The following is an 11,838-nucleotide window of genomic DNA, read 5'->3' as shown; positions in this document are numbered from 1 at the left end:
AATTGAAAAGTCAGGGATCAAAGCGACACAATTTTCAAACTATAAGGACCATTAGTGTAATTTGCCCATTAAACATATTAGGCCTCGTTTGGAGAATATGCTTTTTTAATAACTTTTTAGCTTTTTGACTAAAATATGATGTAAAAAAAACTAGTATGTTTGGGATGACTTTTTGATTTTTTACAAAAAGATGTGCAAAAAATAGAGAGAAAATAAAAATTTTGAATTTTTGGTATAGATTGTTGGTTTTTTTTTATTTTTTTAGTGACTTTTTAATTTTTAGGCTAAATGTAATGTTCCTAAACGAGGCCTTAGAGTTTGTTTGGAAATTGATTATTTTAATAAATTTTTAATTTTTTTTCCCCAAAAAAATGTAAAAAATAAAAGAATAAATAATTTAACAATTTGTAATTTTTTTTTTTTTTTTTGGGCTAAAAATCTATGTTTCCAGACAAGGCCAGTTCTAATTGGTAAAATTGGGGGATTTGTATTACAAATTTTGTTCTATGACCAAATATAGCATCAAATTGAATGCAAGTCATTTGACTTTTTCAAATTGATATTTTTTCTTACTTTCATCTCCTTGTAATGTTTTATTTATTTAATAAAATATAATTTCTTTATTGATAAAAAAAAATAAAAAATTATCTATGAAATTTTTCATAGGCGCAGCGATGGTAACGGCCAATCAAGATATGCTTATCACATACAAAAACTTGTAAAAAGTAGTTATATTGGGTTTTACACAAAACAATAATAAATAGATGTACTTTCATAAGATTTTTAGATGTAATTTCATAAGATTTTTTGATCGGTCATAAATAGATGTAATTTCATAATGTGTACTTGCATATTGGTCCCGTTTGGCAAAGCTTGTGAGTATAAGTTGGTAACCTGTTTGGTGTAGCTATGAGATTATAGATTTAAGCAGCAGAATAGTATTTGGTAAATAAACTGTAAAATAGCTTTTTACTGTGTAATTGTCATTTTTGCCCTTATGAACAGAAAATTTGTCATTTTGTCATTTTCTTCTCTTTAAATCTTGAAAAAGTTATTTCATTAATAAAAGTTGATTAATTAGTACCTAATTTGGTACATTCCATTATCTAAACTAGTAATTTTTAAAAGTTAGTATGACAAATCTCAATTACACAGTAAGTGACAGATTCAAAATCATAGCACTTTCTCCAAATAGCAAAATTAATTCAGTGAACTCATTCGGTGGATGAACAAACCTATCTATTACTATGACTCATTCAGTGAACTCCTTGCCAATTCCCACAAATCAGAATATTGCATTAATTTTCAAAATCGTTTTCATACTTAAAACTAATTTTGACCATTGTATTGGAGATGTCATTCTTTTTCTTAATTTCTTATGTTTAGTCATTCAGCTCATAATCACAAACAACAGAGAAGGATTTCTATTGTAATCTTTATCAAAATTCACAATAATAGAGCAAATTATTCATGTATTTAACTAATCAAGTCAAACTTGAATGGAAAATTTCGCATGGCACATGTTGCAACTTCAAATTTTAAATTAAATTTAAATTTGCAAAGTAAAATAACTTATCCAACCAAGAGCATTGAAACTAAACTAAGGGATTCCAAAAAGTGCCCAACGACAAAACAGCAGAACGTAGAAGTCATGGCTATAACACAATGGCAGCCAAATGATAAATAAAAATATAGTTCTTCATAATAAAGAGATTGGTAGCTGCACATTTTCATTAGTTTACATTCTTTACAAACAACTTAAAAGAAATATTTCTTTGGGATTAAGAAGAAATTGAAAGAACAAATTACTGAGCAAGAGGCCAATAACAAATATTGGAAGTAAAGTAATACAAAGAAAGAATAGGTGTTGAGCAATTTTTTAACACAAATGACAAAAGGTTGCTTATGCACATGTTCAGCTGCTGATGTTGTCATTTGCTCCACCTCTGAATTTATAGCTGATGAAGGAGTATAGTTGCACATGTTCAGCTGCTGATGTTGTCATTTGTCACATATTCATTCATTGCAGTTGATGTATTTGAAGACTATATCTTATTCACATGTTTTGATATAGCTTTCCAAGGCAAACATTGGAGCTTAGAGCCAGGCTCAACCCATGTAGTTTTGCATTCTTCTCCAGGTCCATCACAACACTTGCATACCAATCCTAGAGTTCCAAGCATCTCTGAAACTTCTCCAGGTTCATCAAGTTTTTATAACATTAATCATAAAATATGTAATATTATCATAAATCAGTGTAATAAAAAATAATTTGAATTAGAAGTGTGAAAGTGTGAATTGATAATTTTTTTAACTTACAGGTTCCAGCATACCAATCAGGTTTTTTAAATAATTTTTTAAACTTCTATCTATTGAATTAGAAGCGTGAAACTTCTCCAGGTTCCAAGCATCTTCTAAACTTACCCAACTTAAAAGTGTGAATTGATAATTATTATTATTATTTTTTTTTTACACAGCTTAAAAGTGTGGCTATCTAGTCTATATAATAAGGCAAGAGGGATTTTGAAAATGTCTTCAAATGTATGTGAGATACATTTTGATCCCATGGCTGAGATCAATTGTAATATCTATCCAATGGTTGAGATCAATTCTACACATTTCTGTTTCTCCACATTTCTGTTTCCCGCCCAAAATGGCTATTTCTCCACTCTTCTCTCTCAGTATCTAACCTCTGTATCTAACCTCTGTCTTCCTGATTTGCCTCCCTATCTACCCTCTGTCTACCCACCTTCCCTCTCTATTTCTCTGCCTACCCTCTCTATCTCTCTATTCCTCTCCGTTCTTCTTGATTTTTTTTTAAAATCTCAGCTTTTGCCTTCATCACAGCCTTCATCACAGTCTTCATCAGAGCCTTCATCAGAGCTTACACCGTTCCACTCTCACCGTTGTTCACTCTGGCTCGTCATCACTTCGGCTGCTGGGTTAGTTCATCACTTTGGCACTGGGTTAGTTTATCGGAAACTGTTTCACTTTGGCACTGGGTTAGTTTATCGGCTGCTGGGTTAGTTCATCACTCCGGCTGGGTTAGTTCATCTTGCTTATTGGCAACTGTTTATTTAATAACTCATGTTAATAACTCCTGTTTATTTTGTGTTAATCACTTTGGCTGCTGTTTTTTTTCCTGTTTTTTAGTTTGTTATCTATTGAAAGGCAGAGTTTAAGGCATCAAAGTGTTAATAACTCATCAAATTCTGTAGTCATCAAAGTGTTGTTCTTATCTGTATGTGAGATTTAGATCAATGGGTGTTCCCGCCCAACACAGTTCCTAAGTGTATATGGATGGATGATTTGTCTGTGTCTGCCATCTGTGTTCCTTGCTCTGTTTTTGTGTTTTTGAGTTATATGGTTTGAGTTATACGGTTTGGATTTGGATTATTGTGTGCAGATTTTATTATGCGCAGATTCTATTGTGTGCAGATTTTATTATGTGCAGATTTTATTTTATTATGGTGTGTGCAGATTTTATTGTGTGCAGATTTTATTTTTGAGTTCTTATGGTGTGTGCAGATTTGAGTTATTATGGTGTGTGCAGATTTTATTTTATTATGGTGTCTGCCATCTTGAATGCTTATTGAGTTATACGGTTTGCAGATTTTTGCAGATTTTATGGTGTTTGCAGATTTTATTGAGCTATACGGTTTGGCTGTGATGAAATCTGCAAACACCACAATAAACTCCTTGAACTGATAGCCACTTATAGCTTATTTCTTCCTTTCCTTTCCTCTCCTATAGCTTTTGGACTAGAAGCAACATTAAGGAATCCTAATTCGTCCTAACTTCCTTATGTTGTTTTGTGAGCAGTATGTCACTTCAACTACAAAAAAAAAAAAAAAAAAAAAAAAGGTTAAATTTTAAGTACTTCATTATGATGAAATTCTGGGTTTAATGAATCAAATTAAAAATTAATCAAACACTTATGGTGGCCAGGTGGTACTTTACAAAAATCACCTGGCAGTGCCAGTTGTGCCCAAAACTCCTTGCATTCTTGGGCCAGGGGGCCAGCTGGTACTTTACATGTGCTGTTGAGCTTTTTTATGAGCTTTTTTATGTTCTTTTGTTGATTGGTAAGAAAATTGTCTTGATGAGCTTGATGAGCTTTTTTAAATACTGCTAGTTCTGTGAGTAAATTTCCAATTGAATAGAATGTAGTTTGCAGTTCAAGGTCTGGATTAAGACCTTAAAATTTTGCTACCACAATAAACTCCTTTCTAGCAAAAGTATGGTGTACAAATCTATTAAATAGAAGGAATGTGAAGTATGAAATGCATTAGATTTTTAATATCTGTTTTCATTATCAAGACTTTAGCAGATTTCCAGCAAATTTCTTATGGTGTTAACTTGAATTTCTTTTGCAGCCTTCATTATTGATATTAACAGATTTCAAATCTATAATATTAATAGGCTGCAAAAATGTATCTCAATATTATTTCTTTCCAGCAGTTAACTTGAATATTATAGAATTTCTTTCTAGCAGAATTTCTTTTCTTTTCTTTTCTTTTACTTGAATTCAAACATAAAATAAGCTAAACTTCTTCTTGAATTTTTTAACTTCTGCACAGACCAATCTATAGATATATGGAAAAGTATTATTAACTTCTTCTTGAATTTTTTTTTCCTCTCTCAGCTTTTGCCTTCATCAGAGCTCCTGTGGATCACTCTGACCACTCTTACCGTTGTTCACTCCGGCTGCGACATCACTTCGGCTGCTCGACATCCTGCTCGGTTAGTTTAGAAAATATTCAACAGACCACTGTACTTCTATAATTAGTTCTGTATACTGGTATAAGACAATATATAATCCTTGAAGCTAAGCTTCTATATAATTCTTGAAGCATATTGATATTAACTACCCCTGTTTGGCTCCCATTTTTTTCTTCGGTTTTTAATTTTAGTAAATTTTATATGCAAACATATATATAGGTTGCTAATATAACAGGTATGGATCCAAATTCATTAAATCTACATTTCAAGCTCCTACTTTATCATCCCACTTTGTACAAACTTCATTTCCTTCCACCATCAATCTACTTAGTGACAAGTAACAAAGGGTGTAATAGAGATTACATTTTCCCCTCCCCTTATCAGACTACATTTTCATGTCCTAAATACACTAGAAAATTGGCGTGGAAAAGCATTGAATTCAGTTTTATGTTCAGTGCACGTAGAATTGGAACAGCAAAGGACTTCAAATAAGAAATTAGAACCTGTTGTGTGCTCATTGTAATAGTGTTGACTGAAATCTTTCTCTCACATGTAGTAATTTTGGGGAGTAAAATTGATTATACAAATAAGAAAATTGCAAAGATCTTTAGTGCTCCTCTCTCTATTTGATTTTACACATAGATCTTACACAAAGATCTATTTGATTTATTTTTTTTTTAATCAGCTATTGTTCATAGAAAATTGGCTAAACCTTTAAAGGTATCCTACTTCTTTAATATGTTGTCTGGCTTCCATTGGGAATTAAATTATTCAATTTGCTTTTAGTTTACGATTTATTTAAAAAAAATTTAATATTATCATTTGTAAATGTTTTACAATAATAGATAGATTAATCTGCAATAATAGATTTATCCAGTTTAATGTAATTTATAATCTAGATTAAAATGTAATTTATCCAATTTAATCTTAACATTATGTTTCTTAAATGGATTTAATTTTTTAAAAGGTTTTGAATTTGAATTAATACTTGATGGGTTTTATTTTTTAAATGGGTTTTAATTTATTTACATTTTCTTGACAGTATTTAGTTCTGAGGCGTTGTGTGCTTTTGGATGATTTTCATTTCAAATAGCTTCGGGGAGTTGGTCTAACCAATTTGTTATGTTTACACTTGAAATTTGAATTACTCTACAAATTTTTCTGCATTTCAGGCCCTTAATACACTTGACAGTATCAAATGGAGAGTAATAAAAGGGTTCTTGGTATCATAGACATAATATGTGCTAGCATTTTGATAGCAATTTGGTAGAATATCACATATTTCTGCTTCTTTTCTTTTTTTCATTACCAAGATGAGTTGAATGCCTACATTATACTGATGTGCTTTAGTATATAGATTTAGTATACAATAGCTTTAGTTTTTGTCAGTGTTTACAATTTTTTTTTTTACTTGCTCTTATATTTTGATTTGCAATATTAGTGAACATTATAAATCTTATATGTTTATTTCTTAATTTGCATTAACATTAGGGAGAGTTGTTATTTTATTTGAGTTTTGTAGAGCATGTAATACAAGCAAAAATGTTACAAGTTCTTTAAGAAAAAAAAAAATATATATATATATATATATATTTTATATAACTGCATTTTAATCTTAAAATTATTTACATCGTGCCTTCTGTCAATTTTGATTAAACATTGAGCAGAATTATTGTGAACCAAATTTCCCTCAGACCTATGAAACATTGAGGAAATGTCTCTCATCACCAAATTTTTGTCAATTTTTAATAAGAATTATTGCCAATTTTTTTAATCAAAAAAAAACTTTAAGCAGAAATTATTTTTTCATCAAAGAATTACTGTCAATTATTTGAACTATTAAGCAGAAATTTGTATCATTCAAATGTAGTACTCCCTCCGTCCCAAAATATTAGTCCCTTATTCCATTTTTCATTGTCCCAAAATATTAGTCCCTCTTCAAAAATCAAGTACAACAATAATGTAAATTTCCTATTTTGCCCTTCTTTTAAATTAATAAACAATACAAAAAGTATAATTATGACATTGATATTCCCAAAAAATGTACTATCAAAAGGGTAATTTTGGAAAATCAACTTTTTTCAAATGCAACAATTGTACTACCAAAAAAAGTTAGATTCCCCAAAAGGGACCATTATTTTGGGACAGAGGGAGTATATTTGTTGTGTGATTATAAAAAGAAACAGACTGTTTTTTGCATATATATATATATATATTTTAATATCTAGAGTTCCTAATTAAAAGAAAAATTTGAAAGACTTGGCATTTTAATATTTATGTGTAATATGGCCAGAGAGTTTATTTATTTATTGGCACCGTTTTAAGGGAGTATAGTATTCTATGTTGTATTTCAAAAAATTTTGGTCAATGTATATATGTGTGTATTACTTTAGTTGTGTTCATGAAAAAAAAAATGTATTAAACTTACAAGTATTTAACTTAACACAAGTATTTAATATTTTGTTATAAAAAAAAAAAAATTGTACCATTCAAATGTAAAAAAAAATAAAAATTGTACCATTCTAAAAAGACTTGGCATTTTAACATTTATTTGTAATATGACAAGAGAGTTTATGTTCCTTTTTTTTCCCCACCTTTTTAAGGGAGTATAATTGAATATGTTGCATTTCAAAAATTCTGGTCAATGCATATGTGTGTATTACTTTATTGCTTATAAAATGGCTTTCTTATGTGGTGATTTTTTTTTTTGGCATAAATTTATGTTTGGAGTTTCCAAGTCATAAATGGTGAACTTCAAAATATTTATGATTATAATGGGTTTTAATTTTGGTTTTAATTTCATCTCTATAAAATTGAAGTCAGTTAAGAAAGAGAAAAGTTCAAATTCAGACAATTATTGTGCTCGAGTTTTAATTTATCATTTTAATGTGATTGTTAAAAAACATCTATTCTAAATGCTACGTTGACTCAGAATGTAGGGAGAGAGAGAGAGAGAGAGAGAGAGAGATAGAGATAGGTTATTACGGCAAGAAACTGTTTGTTTGGAGCTATTTAAAAAGAAAGTAAGGGTGATTTATTTAGTTGATCTTCCTGCAACAAAAAAATTAAACTGACACTCAGAAAATTTTATTTAACATTTTATTTGCTGTGTAATATATTTATTTAGTTGTACCATTCAAATGTAATATTTATTTGCTGTGTGATTCTAATGTATAGATGATAAATATTTTTCATTTAATTTTTTTGTGAATATCTAGAGTTCCTAATTAAAAGAAAAATTTGAAAGACTTGGCATTTTAACATTTATGTGTAATATGGCGAGAGAGTTTATGTTTTTTTTTTTTTTGGCACCGTTTTATGGGAGTATAGTATTCTATGTTGGTATAAACTCAACATAATATTCTTCATGAACACAACATAGAATATTCTATGTGTAATATTCTATTTTTCATTTAACATTCTATGTTTTTTTTTTTGCACCTTTTTAAGGGAATATAATTTTGGTCAATCCTTATGTGTGTGCGTATTACTTTAGTTGTCTTCATAAAAAAAAATGTATTAAACTTACAAGTATTTAACTTAACGCAAGTATTTAACATAAGGATTTTTGTTTTGAATCAAACTCACCGAGTATTTAACTTAACCCAAACAAATGTATTTAACATTTTGTTATAAAAAAAATTTAAAAAAAAATTGTACCCTTCTAAAGGCACGTGCCTCTGGTATCTGTTGACCTTTTTCTTTTTCTTAGAAGTTTATTTTTATTTTTGCTCTTATTGTACCCTTCTAAATTCACCGAGTATTTTTATTTTTCTAAATAGAGAAGGCACGTACCTTTTTCTAAATTGTACCCTTCTAATTTTGCTCTTATTTTTATTTTTTTTTCCCTCTTGATTGTAACCCGTTAAGTATTTTCTATTCATGGCAGTTATTTATTTAAATAAAATTTTGAATTTTATTATTCGATTTGGTAGCAACATATTTGGAAATAACATTTCATTGCCAATGAAATCCATGTTAACTTTTATTATTGCTAATTTTTTGTTTCTTTGTGTCTAAAATTTTTAGGTTGAAGTACAACAGTTATGAACAATATCACTATTTTTGGTCAAGTAAGTTTTTTTTCTTCTTTTTTCTCTTCATATAAATTTAAGTACCTCTCTAATAAATTTAAGTACAACAATTATGGACAACATCACTATTCTAATTATTTTTTTCCTCATGCTTTATAGGTGGATGGGGACTTACACCGAACCGTAATATCTCCTCCCTTTACTAATTTTCTTATTTATGTGTATAAAGTTTTATTTATTACTCTAAAGTTTTTGTATGTATAGGTTCGATTTCTTCAAGAAAGAAATGTTAATATTGTTATTCGCGATGAGCGTGACCTTAATACTATTTGCATTCATGAGGTAAGCATAAAAGTCACCTGAACATTGGACATGTATTTTTTTATCATTTTAAAAATAATTTATAAATATATTCTACTTATTTTTTACAGGCAAAGGCAAAGGAAAAAGACAAAGAAATATCAAAGGAAACAAAAAAAGCTATTCCTTATGGCAAAGGAAAGGAAAATGCACATCCCATGGTATGGTTTCTCAACAATTTTTAAAAGTTTCTTTTTTGAATATTATATAGATTTTTTTAGGAATTGCGTAGTGTCATATACTATTTTTTATGTACATTTTTCAAAAGTTTCTTTTTCAAAAATTTATTCAATTCTTTTTATTGAATGCGAAATGTTTTTCTGAAGCATGTTAAAGTAAGCATTTGTTCAACATGCTAATGCATTTGTATGAACATTAATTTGAATTTTTAATATGTTTGTCTATTTGTATAATAAAAATATGTTGCATTTGTACAATATGTTGCATCTACAACATAGCATAATAAAAATATAATAGAAGAAAACGAAAAAGGAAAATAAGAAGAAAGAACAAATATGTGATGAAAAGGAAACTACATAATATAATTTTTTTTAATTTTTATTTTTCTTATAAGAAGTTCTTAAGGAAAGAAGAAAAAGACAAAAATGTATTTTAATATAACAGAAACAACAAGAAGAGAGAAAAGGAAAGTACAAGACATTACACGCTAATATTCACATTTTATGTACCCAATGATCTAATATTTACCTTTTCAACGTACATTTTGTAAAGAGATGGGTAGTGTCTTAAAACCAATAAGTGCGTGCATAGTGAGTTTGCAGTTTTGTGTGCTTAATGTGTTTTCAAATTATTTTTCCCTTCCTTTTTAAATTTCATAAATACATGCATTGGTTCTTATATGACTAACAACTTAACCGAGTGAAGAGGAAAAGTTAGTTAAAAGGAAGAAAAAATACATGATGAAAGGGAAGCAAGTTAGTTAATCTTCACATTTTATGCACCTTCTTATATAATATTCTCATTTTAGGCACACAATGATAATGTGTTATCAAAAGCTGCATTGGCCCAACGTGCACGGCGAGAATGTGAAAAAAAATCAAAAGCCATGTTCTGCATACCAATTGGGACAACGCCTGCGACGAGAACGAGAAAGAGAAAGATCGAAGGAATGTATTAACCCAAGAAAACCTTCTTTAACACCAAATTGGTAAAAATAAAAAGAATTTTTTACCGAAGACAATCTTGAATTTTTTACTCTTACTATTACCACTTTATTATATAGATTTTAATTTGTTCACAATCTATTTCAGTAGGCCTCCTCCTACAACTCCATGTAGAAATGTTGGTGTGGTCATCCGTGATGAGCACGACCTTAATGTTATCCGTGTTCATGTGGTAAGTACAAAATCAAGTCAAACATTATATGTATTTTATTTATATAAGATTTTTTTAATCTTTTCAATATTTTATTTATATTTGTTAGGCAAAAGATAAAGAAAATGTCAACCCAATGTCTAAAGGAAAAGAAAAGATGGCTCCTTCCGGCAAGAGAATGACAAATGCATGTCATGTGATATATATTCCTTTTTTAAAATATGATGCAAAACAAATCAAAATTTTGAATAGTTAAAATATATGAGTGTATAAAATGAATTTATTGTATTATGTTGTTTTTGTAGAATGATTGTAATATGTTTTCCTATAACTTGCTATTATTTGTATGTGTTTTTCAAATTTATTTATTCTTATTTTGCATGGATACATGTGCATTTATAATGTATCGTCCATAAGTTGCTACTTATATAAAGAAAATAGGAAAAAAAAATGAAGAAATAAAGAAAAAATATATAAAGAAAGGAGAAACTAAATAAGATAGGTTTTTAATTCTTATTTAATATATAAAATAGAAAACAAAGAAAGGGAAAGGAAAGGGAAAGGGGAGAAATAAGAAGATAGAAAGGGAAGAAATAAGAAAAAAAGAAATAAAGATAACACTATTAAAGGTATAAAACAAATAAAATAGAAAACAAAATTAAGAGAAAGGGAAGAAATAAGAAGATAGAAAGGGAAGAACTAAGAAAAAAAGAAATAAAGATAACACTATTAAAGGTATAAAACAAATAAAATAGAAAACAAAATTAAGAGAAAGGGAAGAAATAAGAAGATAGTTTCATTTTAAGCACAAAATATTCACATCTTTTGCTTCAATGATAAAATATTTTCTTTTTAGGCACAAAATGATAATGTAATATCAAAAGCTGCATTGGCCCAACGGGCACGGCGAGAGCGTGAAAAAATTGAATTTCAATGCTTGCAACGAGAGCAAGAGGGATTAGAAGAATGTGTTCAACTAAGACAACATTCTTTAACACTAATTCGTTGCGATCACACTCACTTGGAGTGGGAAACAATAACTGAAGATTCTTAGTCGGCACAAAAACGAACAATGGTTACCCATCATTCTACATGTTCGTTTTCTATGCCAAGCACATCTTCAAATTCACAAAGGAATCGGTAAACTACTATGTCTAATCTTGAAATACATACTTTTACTCATACCGTTTTTTTTTACAAAGTCTTATTTATACACAAATATTCGTAGGTCTACTCCTATAAATCGATTTTTTCAACAAGATCTATGTACTGATGATGAATTAGAAGATTTGCCTACGAGTATATCAATTGAGGCCCGGGCACACAAAGATTCTTGCCGCCATTATCTTGGCAAGATGGATGTATTATGTCCTTATTGTTCAGCCTT

The 11,838-nt window shown here is 29.1% G+C and overlaps 1 protein-coding gene across 1 annotated transcript; it reads left to right on the top strand.

Moving 5' to 3' along the window:
* The first annotated feature begins 8,402 nt into the window (after positions 1-8,402).
* On the top strand, positions 8,403-10,279 carry LOC145796527 (uncharacterized). Its single transcript, XM_082881761.1, has 5 exons — positions 8,403-8,795; positions 8,916-8,939; positions 9,021-9,098; positions 9,188-9,277; positions 10,105-10,279. Exons 1-5 carry the CDS (start codon positions 8,769-8,771, stop codon positions 10,252-10,254), a joined length of 369 nt encoding a protein of 122 aa, XP_082737887.1. The 5' UTR covers positions 8,403-8,768; the 3' UTR covers positions 10,255-10,279.
* Positions 10,280-11,838: the final 1,559 nt, after the last annotated feature.

Source organism: Camellia sinensis, chromosome 8 (genome assembly GCF_055761805.1).
Source record: "Camellia sinensis isolate YWXY chromosome 8, ASM5576180v1, whole genome shotgun sequence".
Classification (NCBI taxonomy): Eukaryota; Viridiplantae; Streptophyta; class Magnoliopsida; order Ericales; family Theaceae; genus Camellia; species Camellia sinensis.
Note: the sequence above shows the minus strand (reverse complement) of the source record. Positions and strands in the feature narration are given on the sequence as shown.

Bases quoted from the DNA above. Each gene is read 5' to 3' on its own strand.
- LOC145796527 (XM_082881761.1), top strand. From the start codon at position 8,769: ATGAACAATATCACTATTTTTGGTCAA. The intron at 9,099-9,187 runs GTAAGCATAAAA...TATTTTTTACAG, and splicing joins ATACTATTTGCATTCATGAG to GCAAAGGCAAAGGAAAAAGA. The intron at 9,278-10,104 runs GTATGGTTTCTC...TTCTCATTTTAG, and splicing joins AGGAAAATGCACATCCCATG to GCACACAATGATAATGTGTT.